At 42.9% G+C, this 20,598-nt stretch overlaps 1 protein-coding gene and 1 long non-coding RNA gene across 2 annotated transcripts; one reads left to right on the plus strand and one right to left on the minus strand.

Annotated features, from left to right (window-relative positions):
* The first annotated feature begins 12,071 nt into the window (after positions 1 to 12,071).
* LOC134647191 (uncharacterized) lies at positions 12,072 to 14,466 on the plus strand. The gene is made up of 2 exons (XR_010096811.1): positions 12,072 to 12,205; positions 12,539 to 14,466. It is a non-coding gene; the product is annotated as an uncharacterized LOC134647191 (long non-coding RNA).
* Positions 14,467 to 16,560: 2,094 nt separating this feature from the next.
* On the minus strand, positions 16,561 to 18,286 carry ascl1a (achaete-scute family bHLH transcription factor 1a). The gene is made up of 2 exons (XM_063501335.1): positions 17,482 to 18,286; positions 16,561 to 17,391 (listed from the first exon to the last, which is right to left on the minus strand). Exon 1 carries the CDS (start codon positions 18,062 to 18,064, stop codon positions 17,498 to 17,500), a length of 567 nt encoding a protein of 188 aa, XP_063357405.1. The 5' UTR covers positions 18,065 to 18,286; the 3' UTR covers positions 16,561 to 17,391; positions 17,482 to 17,497.
* Between the last annotated feature and the right edge of the window lie 2,312 nt (positions 18,287 to 20,598).

Here is a 20,598-nt window from a genome sequence, read left to right on the forward strand (position 1 = left end):
TCAGACAATTAACTTTTATTGGCTTACCTCAAAGCTTTTGATAACAAACATGATTAAAAAGACGTCGTCAACTCTGGAAAAGGTGCTTTCTTTCACTCCACCTGGATTCATTGTCTTGGTCGCAGCAAAGAGGCAGGGCTTTAAATCCACCATGAAACAGATGCTGCTGGGGATGACTTGGTCATGGTGACTTTACTACATGTTTGTTTCCTTCATTACAGTCCATCTACTTCTAGTTGCACATGCGAGTGAAACGTTTCACTGCCGAGTGCGGCACAAGCATTGTCCACTTCCTGCTTTGTTTTCCACTGCACTAAGACAACCTCTGTATTTACTACAGACTGCAAGAAACAAGCAAATAATTAATGAGGGTTGCATCAGTCGGTTTTTAGAACTGTGATTACTAGAAACAGCATCAATATTTGCCACAGAGGGAAATATAAATCATACACAGACTGATAACGGTCAGTGGAGCAATCAGAAGTATTTTTCATCTGTCAGCTGCAGACATTGGAAACAATGTCCGAGGGTGTGTATTAAATGAGCTGTGACCCGCGGCTGTGTGACGGTGCAAGAGCACTGACTCCACGAGAGAAAAGGAACAAAACAGAAAAACAAACGCCGGTAAAAGAGTGAACCTCCCTGCTCATCATCATCATCATGGCCCCATTCTTCCTCTCTCAATTGCAACTGAATCGCCTCGGTCTCATTACAGATTATGGCCTCAACAGAGTGACTCTCCCCTTTCTCTCGCCTTTCTCCACACAGTCCCTCTCTTGATTAACATTTTCTGCTAGGCTTCACACCAAAGGCACAACCTGTGCGCTTTAAAGGCAGGGTGAAAAAAAGCCATCAAGCGCTGGAGTAGAATCAGATAAGGCTATCAGGCAGGAGGCTTTACTGCCTCGGCTTTGTCCCGCTCCTCCACCCGGCCTCGCTTCCTCCCTCAATCTCTCACTCCACTGCACCTTTTGTCCAGCTGATTCCCTGACAGTACGCTCTTCTCAGCCGGGGACCCCCCAACCTCCTCCAGCACCACTGCACTGTGAGCCTGAGCGCTGCAAACAGCAGCTGAAAGAGAAGGCGAGGCTGATGTTGAAGGTGAAGCCCCAGCAAACGACTTTAACTCTCAGAACAAGCCCCATTCAGCGTGTTTCACAGAAACAAGTGGAAAATAAAGTGCAGTTTTCATCCAGTCACAGTACTCAGAGGACAGTTTGGCCCCAGATTTCATTTATGTGAACCATTGGCTCTGGTGAAAGCTGAGAAAAGTTCATACCTGACACCATCAGAATCGAGTGATTTATTCATTTATTTAGTTTTTGTATTGTAACATTAGTATATGTTTATGAGGCAAAACGTTACCTCCATATTATGAATATTTTCCTAAACACATTTAACACTTTAAGGCCTGATTTGTTTGAAAATATACTGTTGTTAATAACAGCAGGTCTTGATCTAAGACCAAAATCTTGCTTTGTTACATAAAACTTCAGATGCATTAACATCATGGGATATAGCAGAGTTTCAGTAGCAAAACTCCATCAATTTAATGTCTCAGATTTAGAGTATCGGTTAACATGCTTGAATATTTGTGCACAAATGTGCCATATTGTTTTAAGTTTAAGTTTTAAGACTGCAAACATGTTTGTAGCTTAACTAATGCGTATCATTAGACCAGGCAATGTTTCCCATCTTCTGTGAGCGTGTGAATTGTAGCCTGTAGTGGAATAGCACCTGGCGTGGTCTTCTGCTGCTGGAGCCCGTCTGCTTCAGGGTTGTGCTTTCAGAGATGCTCTTCTGCATACCTTGATGTAGCGAGTTTTGTTTTACGTACTTTAGCCTTTCTGTCAACTCAAAGCAGTCTGGCCACTCTCCTGTGACCTCTGACATTTTCACCCTGAAAACTGTCCATGCATACACTCAATATAATATATATTGTCCCGTCCCTCCCTGAGCCTGGTTCTGCTGGAAATGTTTTTCCTGTTAAAAGAAAATTTTTATCTCCTGCTGTCGCCAAGTGCTTGCTCATAAGGGGTCGTCTAATAGTTTAACTTTAACTTTAAAAATATAAAGCACCTTGAGTGCTTTATTACAACAGTGACTGCTGTTGTAATTTGGTGCTATATAAATGAAACCAAATTGAATAGTGAAAAGAAATTAGTCATTTTATATTGAGTGTGGCTTGCTGTATTAGCTGTGTTGTCATATATTTCTGGGGTAAAGTCTCAAAATATAAAGTCTAATGGAGTGCAAAAATTAAAAAAAATCCTGCCTGAATAAATGATCAGAAAAATTATTTTAAAAATGCACCTTATATACGCCTGGATGGTTTTTATTATTAGCGGTATCAGTGTGTGTGTGTGTGTGTGTGTGTGTGTGTAACCTCATATTGTCATTGTGGACTCACAGACGTCAGCACAGGTCAGCTGCTCACTCTCCTCCAGATGGTCAGTGAACCTCAGCCTCCTCAGAAAAAAGAGGAGGAGGATCCATTCACTGTGTCACACAAGGTGCCAGTTCACTTTAGCAGATTGACCGGTGCACTGATGCAGCCACCGAGGAGGATGAGGAAAGCCTTTAAATCCCCGCCTGGGCCCACTGCAGGCCGAGCTGCGGCTGCACGCATGTGTCCCTCCAGATCCTCGTCCCGCACCCTCGTCTCATCGCAGATATTTGCAAACAGATGCGAAGAAGGCAGGCCGCCTTGCTTTTTTTGATTAATCAAGCTTTAACAAGTCAAGTTGACTGGATGCGAATGTAACATTTAGCATGTGAAAAGAGGAGGCCTGGTTTTGATTAGGCCTAAGCTGATAAATGGCAGATTCAAACAGGCCCCCCTGCCATTGGAGAGAAACCCCAGAGGTCCAGAGGTTTAAGTCCAGACTGATATCAACTCTGTTGCTTCTCTTTCTTCTTCACACCAATGAATAGATCCATTATTCAGTAGACTCATTCGCATCTCCTAAATTGAAGTGGCAGCAGCTTAAAAGCCCCGTTTTCTAACCCCCCTTCTCGCTTTTTATACGGAGTGGCTCTCCCTAACAAATTTGCCTGCTGAAATATTCATGGGTGCGATTTGTCTCAGTTTGTGCCCCTTGTGTAATCATCGCTTTTACATTTGGGATTTTTGCACTGAATCAGGGAAATAAGCTCATGTTTTTCTCCTAATAGAGTATGTTTAAAAGGAGTCTTTACATGAAAGCGGCATAAAAACATCACTTAAAACAATACAGAATCGAATTTAGCAGATACTGTTTCTGTACTTTGCGTTTTTTGCATGCAAAAGGACTGTATTGTAATCTGCTGGCATACTTAACTCCCTTCTGTTTTCCTTTGGGTAGCTTTACATTGTTATAGTAATGATTCTCCTAAAAACAATTTATTTTTTTTTTTACATCTTGTAAATAAACTCCAGCTTGATACACTTGGTGTCTTGGGAAACTTGTAAATCTACAGTTTAATTAATGCCCCGTAAAACAAACAAACAAACAAACAAACAAAAAAAAGCATGTTTTTTTAAAAACTCTTCTAGAAGGGCAAAAGTGGTGCCTAGATGATTAGCCTGGTTTTAAAATGTGGATAAAAAGGAGACCATTCATATGCCAGAAGTTGTTTTGACCAGCCACCAATTCCATATGGTGATCAAACACCTGGAACATTTACCCCAAATGCGCCAAAAAAGCACAGCAAGTTATCAGAAAAGACTTTGTTGCCACAACGATGCAATTTGATGGTCTATAACTCAAAAAAACTGAAGGTAACATTTTGTCTGGCTTCATCAAATATACTAAAGTCAATATATAAAAACAGCTGAGCCTCTGAAAAGCTTTCCCATTATATCCGTGTAGTTCCACTGTAGAGCTTGCATGGAAACCTGCCTCCCAGTAGACCCACATGTGGACAAACTGCTGTCAGTACAGGGAAGCAGGTGGGCTTCCCTGTACCAAGACTCATATCGTTATTGGGTTGATACTAGAGTGAGGGTTGAAACTTTGTTTCTATCCAAGTTCAGTATGTAGGCCATAGAATTTTGTTAAAGCGATTAATTTTTTAAAATGAAGAAATAGAACAGAAGTTGTAAAAAACACAAGTTGACATCCACAAAGTTAAATGTTATGCTTTTGATCTTTGAACACATCTGGAAACAGTGGGAAGCCTCCACCTGTCAGCCTTTGTGGGGTTTTTTTTTTTATTATTTATTTATAAGTCCTGAAAATAGAAAAAATTGAAAAATAGAAAAAGTTTGCTATTACACAAACCTCAGAAAAGTGGTCAGTCTAGGCGCTCTTCAGTGTTTTTAATAAGCAGAAATGATTTAATACAAATGCTAATATTTCCCTCTAATATACTCAAACTCAGGAAAAACCTTTTCCCTATTCAACCACAGCAGTGCCGTTCATTTCGAGGCCTTGACCGCTGCATCTATTCATCTCACTTTCTGTCTTCATATAAAGACCCAGCAGCCAAGTGCCACTCTGACCCCCTTCCTCCCCTCCTTTGCTCCCTCCTCCCCGATCTTGGTCAACTGGACGCCCTGTGAACCTCTCGCCCCGTATTGTCCCCCCTCCCTGACCCCGGTGCGACCGGAGGAGAGAAATATTGCCCTAATCCACTCTGCACACACACACATGCACACACCGTGAGAAGCCTGATGTTGTTACTCGAGCTGCATGTTTCTTTTGACTATCACACAGAATGATGATGAATTCACCATCTGAAATTTAGTTTGTCTAAGAGTACAGTTAACATGGCTTCCCCTAGCTCTCAACTTTTGCCTTTGTTTTCTTCTCTTTCCAGTCGACTTTTTGGCAAAGTACTGCATTTTCAGTCAGGAGAAGCTGGCTGAGTACAAAAGGGCTTTTGAAGCAGTAAGTGAAAAGGGATTTAAACCCTTTATATTCCCCTTTTTCTTTTGGGATATTCTGTTTCACTCACTGTAATTTGCTGCTCTCCCTCCCAGAAATAAGGATTTTTTTTCTCCTAACGGTAGCAATGGCTTGCAAAATTTAGGAAAACAGTAAAAATGTTCATCTCAGAATTTAAGAAAAATCACTTTTTTCCAGTTCGCAATCACAGTCAACTAAGAAAACCAATGAGTATTAAAAGAAGGTTGAAACAGATTTCAGCCTTAAGAAAAGTTTCTGCTAGTTAATTAATGTGATAATTCACACCTTGGTTGGATTCCTAAAATATTTCCAAGGGTTGAAACAAAAAGAAAAGTTAAAAGAAAAGACTTTAAATCTCAAGTTTTGAGTTTTTGTTTTGCTTTTTTGTAAAATATTTTCCACTTTAACCACTATGCTCTGCAACTGGTTGCCAAGTGGTTGCTGGATTTTGCTGGTTGTTACTAGGTGAAAGCACCAAAAGCCTTCTATGCTTTGTTGGTTAACATGGAAGATGGCGACTTGTCTGCAAACAGTTGACAACTACTCGCCAAGCAGCAGTGAAATGTGAAAAAGTATGAGGCAACCGCCACAACCAACATGTTTTAAAAAGCGCAGTTTTTAGTTTGAAGGCAAAATGTTTCTGTTTCCAGTTTGCGTTTTGAAGTTTCACTGCTGAAAAGATGACAAGTTGGCATCTTTCATGCAAACTAGAGGCAATCTGCTACCAACCAATCTGGTGGTGTAACCTCGAGCAACCACTCTCCAACTAGTTGGGGAATACACGTTTTCCTCTAGCAACCGGTCTCTAGGCCTGCGTGATTCAGGTTTTATATCCACCTTTATTCTTTAGTATATTCTCTTTCTTTCACTGTAATTTTGCTGAACTTCCTTTTAGTAATGATGTAATTTTTCCCACTGATGGTAGTAAGGTTGACAATAAGTTGGCTTTTAATTAATCAGTTAATCCAATCATCCTCAAATTGGATGGATTTATTTCCAAAGGTAATAAAGAAAGTAAAGGTCAAGCTACAGATTTTAATCATCTATCACAAATTTCTGTTGTTTCTTTATATAGTACACAGCATTTTTCCCTGTTTAATCCTTTAAGTTAAAGATGGTAATGGCAGTCTTCTTTTGCAGGAGGACAGTGACGGTGATGGCTACATCTCCTGTCTGCAGGTCCTCCTCGCTCTTAAAAACATCATCCCTCCTGAGCTGCTGTCCGAAGAGGAAGAGATCTACGTCTACAGGGTGGGTCTTCACTTTGCCTGCACACGCTCACATCACACATTCACGACGCTTTAACAGTTGCATGGGTTTGTTTTTTGGATTTCTTTTCTTTCTTTTTTTCAGATCCTGGAGATGGTGGACTTCAGAGTGACAGATGGGCTTGTGGACCTGAGGCTGTTTGCTGTAATTGCAAGCCTGGCACAGAAAATTGCATCCATGGAGTAAGTAACCAACTAACACACCCCTCAGAGAAGCCGGAGGAGGAGTTGCTGACCTCCCATAAATAAGAATAAGACTGTGTATGCAAGTTTGTTCCAGTGATTTTGCCATCGTGTGTGGGACTCTCTTTGATCCACTTTGCCTTTTTAGAAACGTTTTATACGACTTTAGAGGTCAAGGTTTCGAGTCTGGATGTGATAACTGTGCACTTTGCCCTTAAGGGCTGAAACCAATGTTGAATAGTCACCAGAATTTGACTTAATTCAAACTTATCTTACCATGACATCATATATGTCCATTAATTTGGAAGAAAACTGCTAGAAAAATGATGCAAAAGCTGTAAAAGAGTTAAAAAACTTTATTTAAAGAGCTGTGTTGTATTACTTTTAAAAATTAATGCATTGCCTCCTTAAAGAGAGTAAAAGTTATATAATTACCAAATAAACAGTATAAAACTAACATTACAGCCACACCGTGACACAAATCCCTGTGCTAATGAAGGCACACGCTACTCTTTCTTTTAGTCTTTAGGTTTTATTACAAAGATGACCAATGAGCGCATCACAGGAAACACTGACTGCACTGTGGCCGTGAAGCAAGTCTGCTCAGCTGGTTTTACCTTTCGAAACTCAAGCTTTGGCTGTTTGGTGTAAGAGGGGTCTTCATACACTCACTCTGGGGTCGTTGCCTACATGGACCGTCGACTACTGTGTCACAAACGACCGTTCTGTGTGTTACTCTCACGTGTGCTGTTGTTGGTGCTTGAAGGTGTCCACTTCAGACACTTTCTGCGCTTCTCATGCTGCTTTTTGGATCTCTGATGTTTTTTCGTGCTTCTCCCATTCCTATAGAGCTCCACTGTGGTCCCGCTGCCAGTAGCATCTGTGTGTTTATTTATGTGCAGTATCTTTATTTGTATTGATAAACAGACTGCAGTGAACAGGATGGATGAAAGGATTATATATAATTATATATAAAATAAAGAGATAACATCTGGTTGTCTGTAGGAACTTACTGTACATTAAATAATTAGCCGGTAATGAGGATAATCACTTTCTCCGACCCTCAAATAACAGTATTATTGCTTTGGGTAAATATACCTGTAGTTATTTTATATAAAAATCATTAAAATTGATACATTATAATGTATTTATTGTAGTTTGTCTGACTGCTGGTCTGCAATTAATACATTAAAAAAATTCAACAATTTATTAATTAATTTATTTAAAACAACCCTGAAACAAAACAAAACAAAAAAATTCTCCTCATATCAAACGCTCTACAATCCAGGGGGCTGCTCGCTGTGTGTCTGTGTTTTTAGGTAAAAAGAAAAAAGTATTCAGTGTTTTTCTTTATATATCAGGTGTTTTCACTCCTTTCTTACTTTTCACGGTGTAAACGGGAGAAAAAAGAATTTGCAGGCGAACAGATCGTGAAAATAACCGAACCCTGAACCCTGCTCGGGCGGCGCTCAGCCTCCGCGTCCTTGTGTCTCTGCATTGTGCCCCATATGTCGCAGATTCCCACACACAGCGATCTCTCGCTGCCCCGGGCTCTATAGCTTCCTACACACAGGAGAGTGTGGAGCCAAGCCAGCACCAGAGGTCCCCGAGGGTCAAGGCCTGCACCCAAAACCTTCACCCCAGAGTGAGAGCTCCCTCTCAGCGAGTACGGGGCCAGGGTCACGGGTCCTCTGATTTACGGCCAGCCCCTTTGTGTGGTGCATTAGAGGAGGCCTGTAGACTGGCTGCCTCGCTGGCACAGAAAGCCCAGGGTGTCTGCGCTCTATAGAGGCAATTATAGTAATGATAATGAATGTCCATATTAAACCTCTTTTCACAGAACTCCTTTCTGCGATTTAAATGATAAGAAGAGAGGAGATCAGCGCTCCTATCGCCACCTCCTAAACAAGGAGAAAACAATAGCATCCTTCTGCCGTCTCATCCCAACTGAACTCAGCTGATCCTCTTACCTGTTTCACTTAATCCTGTTGTCTGTAATCCTAGCTTTGAAATGAGCTGCAACAGTAGTTACACAATCAGCCTTTCTGATCATGAAGGGCTTAGAGGAGGTGGCTCCCTCATGTTCATAGATGTTTCTTGCAGTTTAACGGCACAGTAATTACACCCTCCTCCTCCCCCGTTTGCTCTCCTCTTTTCTTTTCATCTTTAACTGTCCTCCCCTCTCGTGTCTCTCATCTCTCCGGCTCTCTTTTTGCCTCTCTCTCACCCTCTCTGTGCTCTCCTGTTTTGCCCCTTGACTCAGGCCATCTGTCCCTGTGTGGCATTGTGCTTCCTCACAAGTCCACCTCACACAATGCCACATTCCCTCAGGCAGCATCACGTGGTCTGACGGGAAGCACATTACCATGCAGAATTCCCGAATGGCATCGAGCGGAGCCGGCTCATCCTCATGCTTTCGCTGGAAACTCATGCTGACGATCTCCCCGCTACGTAAACTGTCTGATAGAGTTTCCCATCACCCGTCAGCCTGCTCAGAATATCCCAAAACAACCCTCAACTCTGTCAAGTCGAACTAGGTCAGGATATGTTTGCTTCCCTTCACCTCCTGCTTCGCTGGCTCCCCAGTGAGGGGACCGCCAAAATTTTGGGGGTATTACGCAAGCGAGAAGTCTGCTGTGCTGGCCACAGCGGGGTGCCAGAGGAGGTCCGACAAAAGAAAATGGGTTAGGCTGCTATTATCCTCCCTGCAGTCCATCACCGGTCCCCTCGCCCCTCATTTACGCGAGCCATTATCACGCCAGTGTCCTTAGCGCACCAGCGTTTGGACTCTTTTACTGCAAACCAAGTGCAATTAATAATCATTAGCTGCCCTGTCTCTCTTCATCCCCATCAAGCCCCTGCCTGCACCGTGGTTGGAGGACAAGGGCCAATCATGGAGCTGGGAGCACTCAGGCGTGCACTGCACTCGATGGCCTGGTGTTCAGCCATTCTTTGGTCTAACAGGCCATTGAGCGCTCGGCGAGGAGGGGCTCATTAACACTGGGCGCTCGTTAGAGAAGGGACGGCCGTCGCTGTGCCACACGCTGGACAGGAGAGGCCTGTGCCCACATAATCGGACCGGTCTCCCTCTAATTATCCGAGCAGACCTAGATTGTGCCGGTCTGCGAGTGGTCACATTGCTGCAGAGTGTGCGTCCGGTCGCTGACGCCCCTCCCCAAACCTCCACACGGACTCAAAACCAGAGCAGTTTTATCCGTTACTGTGGCGGGGTGTCCCCGTGTGCCCACGCATTGTTTGGCTACTGTGAACAACCACAATGGACTCAGAACATTTTACCATCACGTCTCCTGTAAACACGACGTCGCACAGGACAAACCCGCCAAAAAATGCCGCCAAAGTTTTTCCTATTTTTGGAGCGATTACATGACCGCAATTATTTGTATTCACAACAACCCCGTTTGTCCAAATGTTTCCCTCCTTAAAGGCCAGCTGCTCTCTTCTTTTACACTTCATGACTTAGTTAATAAAAGAATTAGTGCAGCGTGCTCTGGAGGCTCATGGAGCCACTTTTGTGTCTGTATTATGAAATCAGAACAGGTTTGCAATCTAATAGCAAAACTATACAAACTGGAAATGTGTAAATAAACTTAACCCTAACCTGGTTTCCTCTGCAAAAAGTTGATCATTTTTCTTCTTTTTTTTTCAGTTATTGCAAAAAATAATCTTCAAAATGTAAAAATAATATGTTTTTATCTGTTTCAAACATTAGGGAGTTTTTTATGTGTTTCTTTTTAACTCTGTAAAGCCTGAACCATGAAATAACTGTCATCCATCCATCCATTCTCTAAACCTTATCAGAATCGGGGGGGGGGGGGGGGGGTCGGAGTCCATCCCAGCTACCACAGGGCGAGAGGCGGGGTACACTCTGGACAGGTCGCCAGTCTGACGCAGGGCTGAAATAATGCCAAAATAAACCTCATGTATCAGATATTATACACTCGATGTTAAACAGTTAAACATGTGTCTCTGAAAACCATGAAACCTGTACATGTGATTTTGGGCTACAGAAATACAAATGACTTGACAAACAAATAAATAAATGCATTTGAACAATTAATTTAAAAAATGAAAATAAAGTTATAAATAGCTCTAAAAAAGCAGATGTTCTGCAATAATGTTATATAGAGAATAAGTAGATAAGTAGATAGTATATCAGCTTTGTCAGAGAAAAACAACCAGATCATATGACCTAAATGATGTGCATCCACACGTTGTACAAGTGTGTGTCATACAATTTGGTAGCTTGTATTGTGTATGGAATTATTTAGGGTCTTTTTTTATGTTTTTAATCTTTAGGCCAGTAAACTACTTGTGTTTTTTTCCCTCTTATTTAAAAAGAATAATAAACAATTCGATAGACACAAACAGATGATTTCAGAGTCACTGACAGTCTGTGTTCAGCATTACCAAGACCGCACGTTAGGCATCAAACATTACAAACATTTCTTGGATTGTTACTTTTGAGCTTATGCGTGTAAATCTTGTTTTAATGATCTGCAGTGTTGTAACCAGTGCTGGGTGTAACACATTCCAAACTAACATGTTACTGTAATCACATTACATTTGTCAGTAATGTAGTAATGTAGCTAAATTGTACTAACTTCATTAATTACATTACAGTTAACTGTGTTATTACTCGTGTTACATTTACTCAACACTGAGTGTTCGCCAACTCCTGTTCTCTGGAACCGGCTAGAATCACTGTGGCTCTTTGGGCTCGTTTCCAGCTTTGCTTTGGATCTTGTATGTCCTCATTAGGATAGAGATTTATGTCAGTATGTGGGACTGAAGCCTCAGGTTTATATTGTTAGCTGGTAGTTGTGTAGCAATGTATTTCAGGTCATATTGTAGAATAATGGCAAAGTAATGCAACAAGTAGTGAATTACTTTTTCCGGTCAGTAATTAAGTAACGTACTGCACTACTTTTAGACAAGTAACGTTTAAGAAATCACATTTTAATTGTGAATTTATCTGACTGGCAGTAAAGCCTTATTTCAAAGCAGCTCTCAGATCTGTTGTGATTTCACTTTATAGCTTTATAAAGATATAAACGTAGCTCCTCTCTTTCGGGAGTTTCCCAAAGCCTGAAAAATACCCTGATTACATCATCGGGGTAACTCACTTTGGACTTGGACACATGAATTTAAAAGTGAAGATATCCTGGATGTGGTTTCTCTACAGGCAGAATTAAACCTTGAAAAGTTTTCAGCTCATGTTCTTATTTTTGCTTTTTCCTTTCAGCGAGTTTATGCGATCGCTAATCAGCAGCATGGACTTCCGATCCTTGGAAGTGAGACTCTTCAAAGCTAAGGTGCAGTGAAAGCTTCCTTCGCCTCATGTTTACACTCTGGAGTTTGTTTTCATGATGTGCCCTCAATGCAACATCAGATTAACTCACACATTAGTAACATTTATTCCACACACGCCGTCCCCGCCTCTTTTCATGGCCTCGCTGGTATAATTATAATGAAATAAATGCTGGCAAACACTTTGAAGAGTAATTCCAAGGCATCCTTTATACAGCAAGCTTTTTTTTATGAGAGGCACTCACCCCTCATGCATAGAAATGAGGGAAGCAAGCCAGGGAGAGAAAGAGAGGGGTGCCTTTCCCTTTTCATAGATTAGCACAGCCTTAATCTCATTAAAGTGCCCAGCAGTGAACATGCCGTCCACTCCGCCCAGCCCTGTAATCAGCCTGAGACACACGGCTCATCTTAGATGGACCAGGATGGATCTACCAGCTGGCCCAGTACTCATTCACAGAAGGAAGTACTGAGCAATAGAAAGGCAGGAGGAACATGAAAGCCTGCAGCCATGGGTTTGGAAACTGAGCCCCTGGCCAGGTAGGGGAGGCTTCGTAATTACAGAGCTGTTAGGGATAGGGTTGTTAACTGGAGAAGTTTTGGGGGGGGCAGCAGCAATGGGGTGTTTGCCAGAGGGATTATAACCCTCCCACCCCTACTCCGCCTCCGCGTCTGACAATTAGTACCTTGACTGCATTAACTGTGCAAACAGGTGCACTCAAAAAAGACTAGAAACAGCCTGTGGTAATCTGAGGCTTCCCTAAAGAGCACACACACAATAACAACACACAAGTGGTTCAAAGAGCAAGACCAGAGCCAGTTTTCCATGTTTGAGGTCATGTCAAAAACTATGATTGTTATTAACTCCTGCAGCAACTTTTCCTGTTCCTCCTGGAGGACCAGCAGGGCGATGCGGGTGCTCAGAAGGGCTTCATCAGCGCAGAGCAGCTGCTGCTGGAGCTGAAGGCCGGGGGCATCCACCTGGATCAGGAGGTGGCCGTCAGACTGGAGCTGCAGCACATTCCTCCTCTGGACCTGCTGGACTTCTTGGCCTACCTGCCCCTCTTCATGCTCATTCACAAATCTGTGATTTCCAACCCTTTTGATGACTCCAGCAACCTTTGACCTCAGCACTGTGTGGCTGACATCTCAGCTGAGCCACGTCTGCTTGTATGAAAAGACGACATGTGACAAACAGAAAAATGATTTTAAAAAGGACATTTGTGGTGGAGATTTAAATTATTTCTTTTAAATTATGCAACTTTGTTGCATTTCTCTTCTAGCTTTAACCTTTAAATTTGCTGGTAACAACCAGCAAGAGTGAGTTTAGAGTGGAAGAAACCATTATACCTTGCTATCTCTGCTGCACCTGAAACTTATTTCTTTCATTTTAAATTGCTCTAAATTAGACATTCAGCATTAGTTTGGGTTTCATAAAATGTATATATATAAATAAGCACTAATATTAGGCAATTAGATATTTAGATCTTAAAGACGAACTCGCTAAAAGAATGCTTTCACATACTAATGATAAAAACTATGAATACAGAATGTTTAGTAATTTAACAGACCATCAGAGACAAGTGTTTGTTGTTGGACGTTAAAAAATAACAGAAGCCTTGGTGATAAAAGCCGCCAGAACAGAAGTTACACTGGATGTTTATGACACACTGATAAAAGATAAGTCGATCATTAGACTGACGATCCCTTAGGGACTTCTGTAGGGTAATGTTCAAACAATCTCTCTCCTCGACGGCTGTGTAAACACATATTTCCATATGAATACTTTGAATATAAACAAGAGTCAAGATTTTGGAAGCCAAAATGTTTTTGACCTTTTATAGTTCAATTAATGAATAAACCATGGAAATACAGTCGTGAAACCATCAGTTATCTTCTGTCAAGGATTCAGATTTTTATTGTCTCCTTTATTTTTTTTTGCATTAATAATGTAAACACTCTGCAGCATGTGTGTGTGTTATTTCAATTCCCTGAAAATAGAAATGAATTTACCCTGCACTTCCCACTCCATCTCTCATCTGTACGAGTGGCTGAATTTTATTGGCATCGCACAGTCTCAGGTGGTCACATTGCTGCTGGTCTCTTCCTGTGCGTATGTCCTTTGCGTCACACATGTGCTGAGTATGTTCTGTTTCCAGCCTCTGTCGTTTCTCTGAGGCATGTGGATCACGTCACAGAGCAGTAAAGTGCTGTCTGTGGTCCTGAAATCTTCAGTGGCTGCTGTAGTTTCAGAGTCTGACGCTCTGATTCATGTAACAAGTGCTCATTGTTGTGGAGTTTATTAAAAAAAAAGACACAAAAACATTTAAGAAAAATGCAGCACCGCAGCAGAGCTATTGGCTACCGTCCAGTTCAGTCCAACTTAATCAACACTGATGAATGATGTTCGCTAAGATACTCAACTGATGTGGTTTGAGCCTTTGTTTTGCCTCAGCTTTGCCAATTAGATATGGCCGCGCTCTCCTGCCGCTTGTGCACGCTTGACAGACTGCCGCTGAGGGAAACATAATGAGCTGTGACAGGCAGCAAACCTTTGTAAGCTCTATGTCACCAGAGAAAACAGTCAAAACTGCTTTTATTGTGACTCTTTAGATGCATGTTTTGAACTCCATCTAGTTTGAAAATGTGGCTGCAGGTGAGCTTTAGGGTCTCTTACCAGAGACTACAGGAGGAAATGTACTGTCCATTGTTCCTGCTAAATAAATACAGCTAAATAATAAAAAAGTAAACATTAACTTTCAGCATCCTTCCCTTCCCTCCAATAAACACTTTCCTGCGGACTTTCTGGGCTCAGTCACTTGTTTTGTCTTACTTAAAACAACTTGATTTTCATTTTGTAAATTTTGATCCTCCTCAGATTCCAGAAGGTTGTTAACATAGAGTATAGTTCATCATGTGACTGAGTCATTAGTCAGTGAGCTCAGATCCATATAGATTGGTTTTAAAACACTCAACAAGTCTATAAGGTTAAATGCATCTTTTATTTACAGTCTATAATAATAAATATGTATTTTGTGTACACTCTGTGGGCTTGCCCTACTTGCCATAAGTTGTCGTTTTATATTTTTAAAACGATCAAAAACATTGATTTTATCTTTAGAGAAACAAAGTTCCTCACTCCATAGGTTCCTTGAGTCATAAAGTACCACTGTGTGGCTTTTCCCCCACTGCTGAGCCACATGACAAAGTCTGGGGACCTCTCACTGTTGGTTGTGTGTTGGAGATCTTTTTTATTTTTATTTTTTATTTTAATCCAGTCATCATAATTTTTTACTTGTTAAACTGTGATGGTGCTTTGCTGGAGGCTGCCGTGCCTCTTACTTCACTTTTTTAGACACTGAATTAAAGTTAAATTTGAAAACTTTAAAAAAAAATCACATCTCATTTTTAATGAAGTTCAAGATGCCTTTCAAAATAAAAGGTCTTGAAGTAAATTAAAAGAGGTGAGGAAATTAGAGATGTATTTGCACATACAAGAGTGGGATCAAACCTTTCTCATGTGTCATTCTGATAGAAAAGTTTTATTCAGGTTTAAAGATATTCCAAGCTGGCAGAAATTTTTACTCACATCAGAAAATACATACAGAATTTAGAGGTATCATCTGTTTGATCTGAAGTGTTGCAGGTCCTCGTCCGGCAGTGTTTGAGGTGGGGAAACCTGTTTGTTTCTGTGCTTCTAATAAATAGTTTAAGTGAATAGATATTATAATTGTTTATTAATTGTACAAACAGTGAAGTGTCTGCAGGTTAATGCTAAACTCAGACAGTTTTCTAATAATTTATGTTTTTGAATGAGCCAGGAGGACCCTCTGCCTCTCTCTCAGGCCCCCTGGTGGTCCACGAACTCTCCTTTGTGCGCTCATATTTACAATAAACACGAGGTTTTCCAAAGAATTTCACTAAAATGTGTCTTATTTATGTATTTAACGCCATTTCTGCATAAACACCCACATTAACACCAACATGTTGAACCCCACACACTCTGACGGATGTTTTTTCCGCTCCCAGGTGGTGGTTGTGTGTTCAGCGGCATGCTGCTGTCAGGAGGCACACGCCATCAGCCAATTCAGCTCCGTGTCTCCACTCGACCACCATTCAGACCCCATTCACTCATTAAACCAGACACGCGTCCGGCTGCAGCCTCCGCCCTACCTGTCAAACTCAGTTGTGCAGAAACCTCAGAGCTCTACTTCACAATCTCACGTCATGCCCTCCATCTGCTAATTTTAAAGCCTCCTGTTTACTTGAATTATATTTCTCGGTGTGAGTTGAATTGGGGGAAATAGTGTCATTGTAATCCTACAACTTGGGTGATCCACCTTCCAGCCGCTTCGTGCGCACAGACGCTAAGGAAGGCTAGATTGAAAAGCTCACTCGACGCTTCATTAACTGCAGAGGTGTGTTCATTTTAAGGTCATGCTGTTAAGAGGAATATCACGGCAGTATTTTTATTTTTCACAACATCAATGTGGTGGCGGAGGTGTATGTGTGTTTTTAAAATGGGGACAAAGTGGAGTTTTACGCACGTTTTGCGAGTGTGAAAAAATGCGTCTGTTGGGTTGAAGGTGCTGGCTGGTATTACAAAGGAGAAAGAGATAGCAGTGTGGGAGTTCTCTAGTAAAAGACCTGTGGTTACAGAATTAGTTGAGCCACTCTGTGCTCAGCTTCAAACAAGAAAAGAGAACATGCATCGTGCGTAAAACGTGCGTTCCTCCACTTTTATCTCGACTTATTCCATCTACTTATTGGGTTGGGTTTAATGGCCACACAAGGAAAACTGTACCCAGTTACCCCCCCCCCCCACCACCACCACTACCACCACACACACACACTTTAAAATTAAGACATGAACAGTAATTCAGTAGCATCTCATTTTATTTTTAGACTAGAGTGTAGAAAATATGGTTATAAGACTTCTTATTTTCCGCTTATGTGGAGAGGATATAGAGCTGGCAGTATAAAGAGACAATGCGTGGCTATTGCACTCTGTTTGGACAATAGCTGCATAAGTTTTTGATCATTGTGACATGACATAATGCAATAACGTGGTTCTGCTATTAAATAAGACACATCGGTGCTATAGGATAAAACATCGGAGTATCAAACTCCCTCTGGAAACCTCGTGAACACGAGAGCCAGAGAATAATAGACTACACGTCTACATAGGCAGGAGGTATAGAAGCGACTTCGCAAATATATAGACAAAATATATACAAAAGGATGTGTACAAAACATCTATAAATCTCTTACATACAAAAATATCTTAATATATCTTAAAAAAGAGCGTTTGATATAGAATTTTATAGAATAAATCCGTGACTTGGAAGCATTTTTTTCTGAAGTCAGCGTCTGAGAGAGAGTTGGTGCTGCTGTGATGGGGTTGGCATAGAAGAGTTTTTAATGTGCTGAGAGCGTGAATCGCTTTAGGGTCATTTTCTTTTGTTTTTTGTTTTGTTTGTTTGTTTGTTTGTTTGTTTGTTTGTTTGTTTTATCAAGGGGACACACAGAAAGTTTGGATTCCCACGCTGCATGTGGGAGACCCGTCTTCCTTTAATCCTTTGGCGCTGATCTCCGGCCTGATGTTCAGTTAAGGCTCCGGGACCCTGCTGAGTCTGTCAGGTGGACCGGGGAGGACCATCTTGTTCTTCTCCTCCTCGGGACCACCCCAAGCGCAGGAGAGCAATAAAGTGAGCTGATCCATATTTCTGCGAGGAGGAGGAGAAACGGGAAGTTAGGTTTGTCGGGAGTTAAATGACGATGGTGCCTGGAACGAGCGCGGTGACGTGTGCGCTTACCTCGCACGGATGCTCCTCAGAACCAGTTTGTGAAGTCCAGCAGCTCCTGCTCCTCCGGACTCAGGGGGTCATAGGAGCCCTCGTCGGATGAGTAGGAGGACACGGGGGAGCCTGCCATGGAGTTCATGTCCGCGGAGTATCCCTGCGACATGCCGGGCGACAGCACGCCCGCCTGGAATGCCGCGCTCACGGCGTCGTGCTCGTCCAGCAGCTGCTGCAGCGCGCGGATGTACTCCACGGCTGAGCGCAGTGTCTCCACTTTGCTCATCTTCTTGTTGGCGGCGCCGTTTGGCACGTGCTCCCGCAGCGTGGCGAAGCCGTTGTTGACCAGCTTCACGCGGTTGCGCTCGCGCTCGTTCCTGCGCGCCACCGCGTGCGGCTGCTGCTGCGGCAGGCTGTAGCCGAAGCCCGCGAAGTTCAGCCGCCGCTTGCAGCGAAGCAGCTCCGGGGAGGAGGAGCGCGGGCGCTTCGGTTGCTTGCTCGCGGACTTCCCGCCGCCGCTCGCGCTCAGCTGGACGCTCTGCGCGGAGAAGAAGCACGCGGGCGGCATCAACTGCTGCTGCTGACTCGCGTTAATTTCCATTTTGGTCGTGAGGTCCGTACGCGCGTGTGGGAAAAAACCCAGAAGTTTTAAAGAATCGCAGAGATTCCGGGAGCGCGTCCCGCTCGTGCCGTTCACGTGCTGTGGCCGCTGGTCGCGCACTTGCTCCAGTGTGGAGGGGGGGTGCTGCTATTGGTTAGGGGGGCAGTCCCAGCTCCGCTGATGCTGCCTCGCGCTCCTCAAAGCTGCTCTGAGCTCTCGGAGAAAGACGCCACTGCTTTTCAACACGGCTGGCTGAGGGGCTGGCCACGCCCTCCTGTCGCGTGGATACACCTTGGGCTCCTGCCCCGGTACCGGTGCGCCGCGCGCGCCTGACGCGTGCCACTTGAAGCACTAAACAAACAGTGAGAGGAGAGGGGGTTTTTTACGAGAAGGTGAAACAGACTCATAGAAGTCCACACCGAACTCAGTCTGACGCATTTCCAGGTGGATAGTCACGCGTTTTGTTTTGGGTTTGTTTTTTGCTTTTGTTTTTTACAGGTCAGCCAAAATAAAGAAGAGCGAGAGAAAACACAAACTATGCAAAAAAATCTCTTCACAAAGTGAAGTGTGCGACGTTCTCTCTGCCCGATCCTGATTCTGGTCCCTGTCTCTGCCCTTTCTTTACACACCGCTCGTTTGCGGGACTTTTGCTGTTTGTAAAATTTTCCACTTTGCGCGCATCATCGGCCGCAGAAGCGGAACGAGGAGGCGCAAATCCTCGGTCTGTGCGCGTAACTGGACTCTCTATGCGGTTCCTGCGGCACTAAGAGGTGCACAACAAGAAAACACGCACAGACTCCAACACGCTCTCTCGCGTCTTTGCGCATGCACGCACAACTTTGCGCACTAAACAGAATTAGGATTGTTTTGGGGTTCAGTTTTTGCAGGTGAACTTCTTGCGTGTGTGTGCGCACACTCTTTTCTCTTCCCCCTTATTCTGGGCACCCGTGCACGCGCGCCTTTAGAGGGGATTGCCATAAATAGTTCAATTTTTCTGTGGCATTCACATTCAGGCACACACACACAGATACACACACACACACACCACCTCCACTTTCTCCTTCTCTCTTTTTTTTAAGCCCAGCCGGAGAGTTTAGAAAAGAGGCGTGGGTCCTATTCAGCGTCCCCCCTGCGCCCCTCCGCCCTGCCTGATCTTTCTGAAACATATATCCACGCTGTTAGCGGGCTTCCACAGTCCAATTAGCGTTTTGTGAGGACTCTCTCTCTCTCTCTCTCTCTCTCCGCTGCTGCTGCTGCTCGTCGTCCAGAGGCTGGGAGGGCACTCACTTTACTCGAGGGGCCTTCCACTCAAAGCCGGGTGTAATAATTAATATGACATCTGTCTACCCGAGTTCCCTCTTTAACCACTTTCTGTATTTTTCCCTCTTTTCTTTGGTGTTGATGTGTGCGTGCGTGTGTGTGTGTGTGTGTGGGGGGGGGGGGGGGGGGTGATGCGAGGGATTATCTGTCAGTTTGTTTTGTGGCAGGCTCAGTCACCCAGAAAGACCGATAAACACTTAAGCTCTACAAAAATAAATGTAATTTATCATAGTATCATTATTTACGTCTTGTTTTTTGTTTGGTTGTTTTTTTTACACTGAATTATAATTATGGCTGACAAAGTTAAAAATAACTCTTCTGCAGTGGAGCTTCTCTTCTCTTCTAGAATGTTTGGCTTCACACTGATTTAACTCCCTCACGCCTGCGTCGTTTATTGCTTTACAGGTAAAGTTGTAATTGACGGGCGCCCTCTAGAGGACAGCAGTGGACGTTATCACCGAGAAGTCAATCCTCCCATCCTCCCCTTTTTCAGATTGATAGATAGATTCCACAAGAGAAATTGTTGTGTTAAATAAGCAACACTGTTAAAATAAAAACAAACAAACCCGAATTTAGTTAAAAGGACTGACACTGTGTAAGATAGAAGTGCAAACTGCATTAATAAATAATATGTGCACTATGATCTAAGAACATCTGCAAGTTTAAATAACTTTTTTTCTAATTTTAGCTTATTTTTATAAGCTAATTTAAGCTATAAGCTAGTTTTCTTCACTTTGAGTGTCCGTTTTCGTGCTTTTCACGCTTTAATATGAATTAATATCGTGTTTGTTTGCAAAATGTTTAAATTAATAAGATAACGATGAGATTTACTTTGTTTTTTCACCAACTTGGGGAAGATTCAAACAGTCATCAAGTGCATGGTCTGGGTACATAATGTAATTTTCTTTGCTGTTAGGGGGGCTCAGCAAAGACAAAGAACAGAGGCAAGAGCGAAAATCAAACTATTTGAAAGCATGTACTTACGCACATTGACCGCCAGGTGTCAGTATTTCACAGCGTATTAACGGACAAACTTAAACTATCTCAGTTTTAAAAGCTCTCTTTCTACAAACATACACATGTGCGTACAGGTTTTTACTACTAATAATAAAATATATATGTGGAAACAGGAACACGTCCAGGCAGATCAGTGCTTTGGTTTGCGGATCACCTTTTATGTCTCTGCTACGATCCCGTAGATATTAGGTCACGTG

This window comes from Pelmatolapia mariae, linkage group LG17 (genome assembly GCF_036321145.2).
Source record: "Pelmatolapia mariae isolate MD_Pm_ZW linkage group LG17, Pm_UMD_F_2, whole genome shotgun sequence".
In the NCBI taxonomy this organism is placed as follows: Eukaryota; Metazoa; Chordata; class Actinopteri; order Cichliformes; family Cichlidae; genus Pelmatolapia; species Pelmatolapia mariae.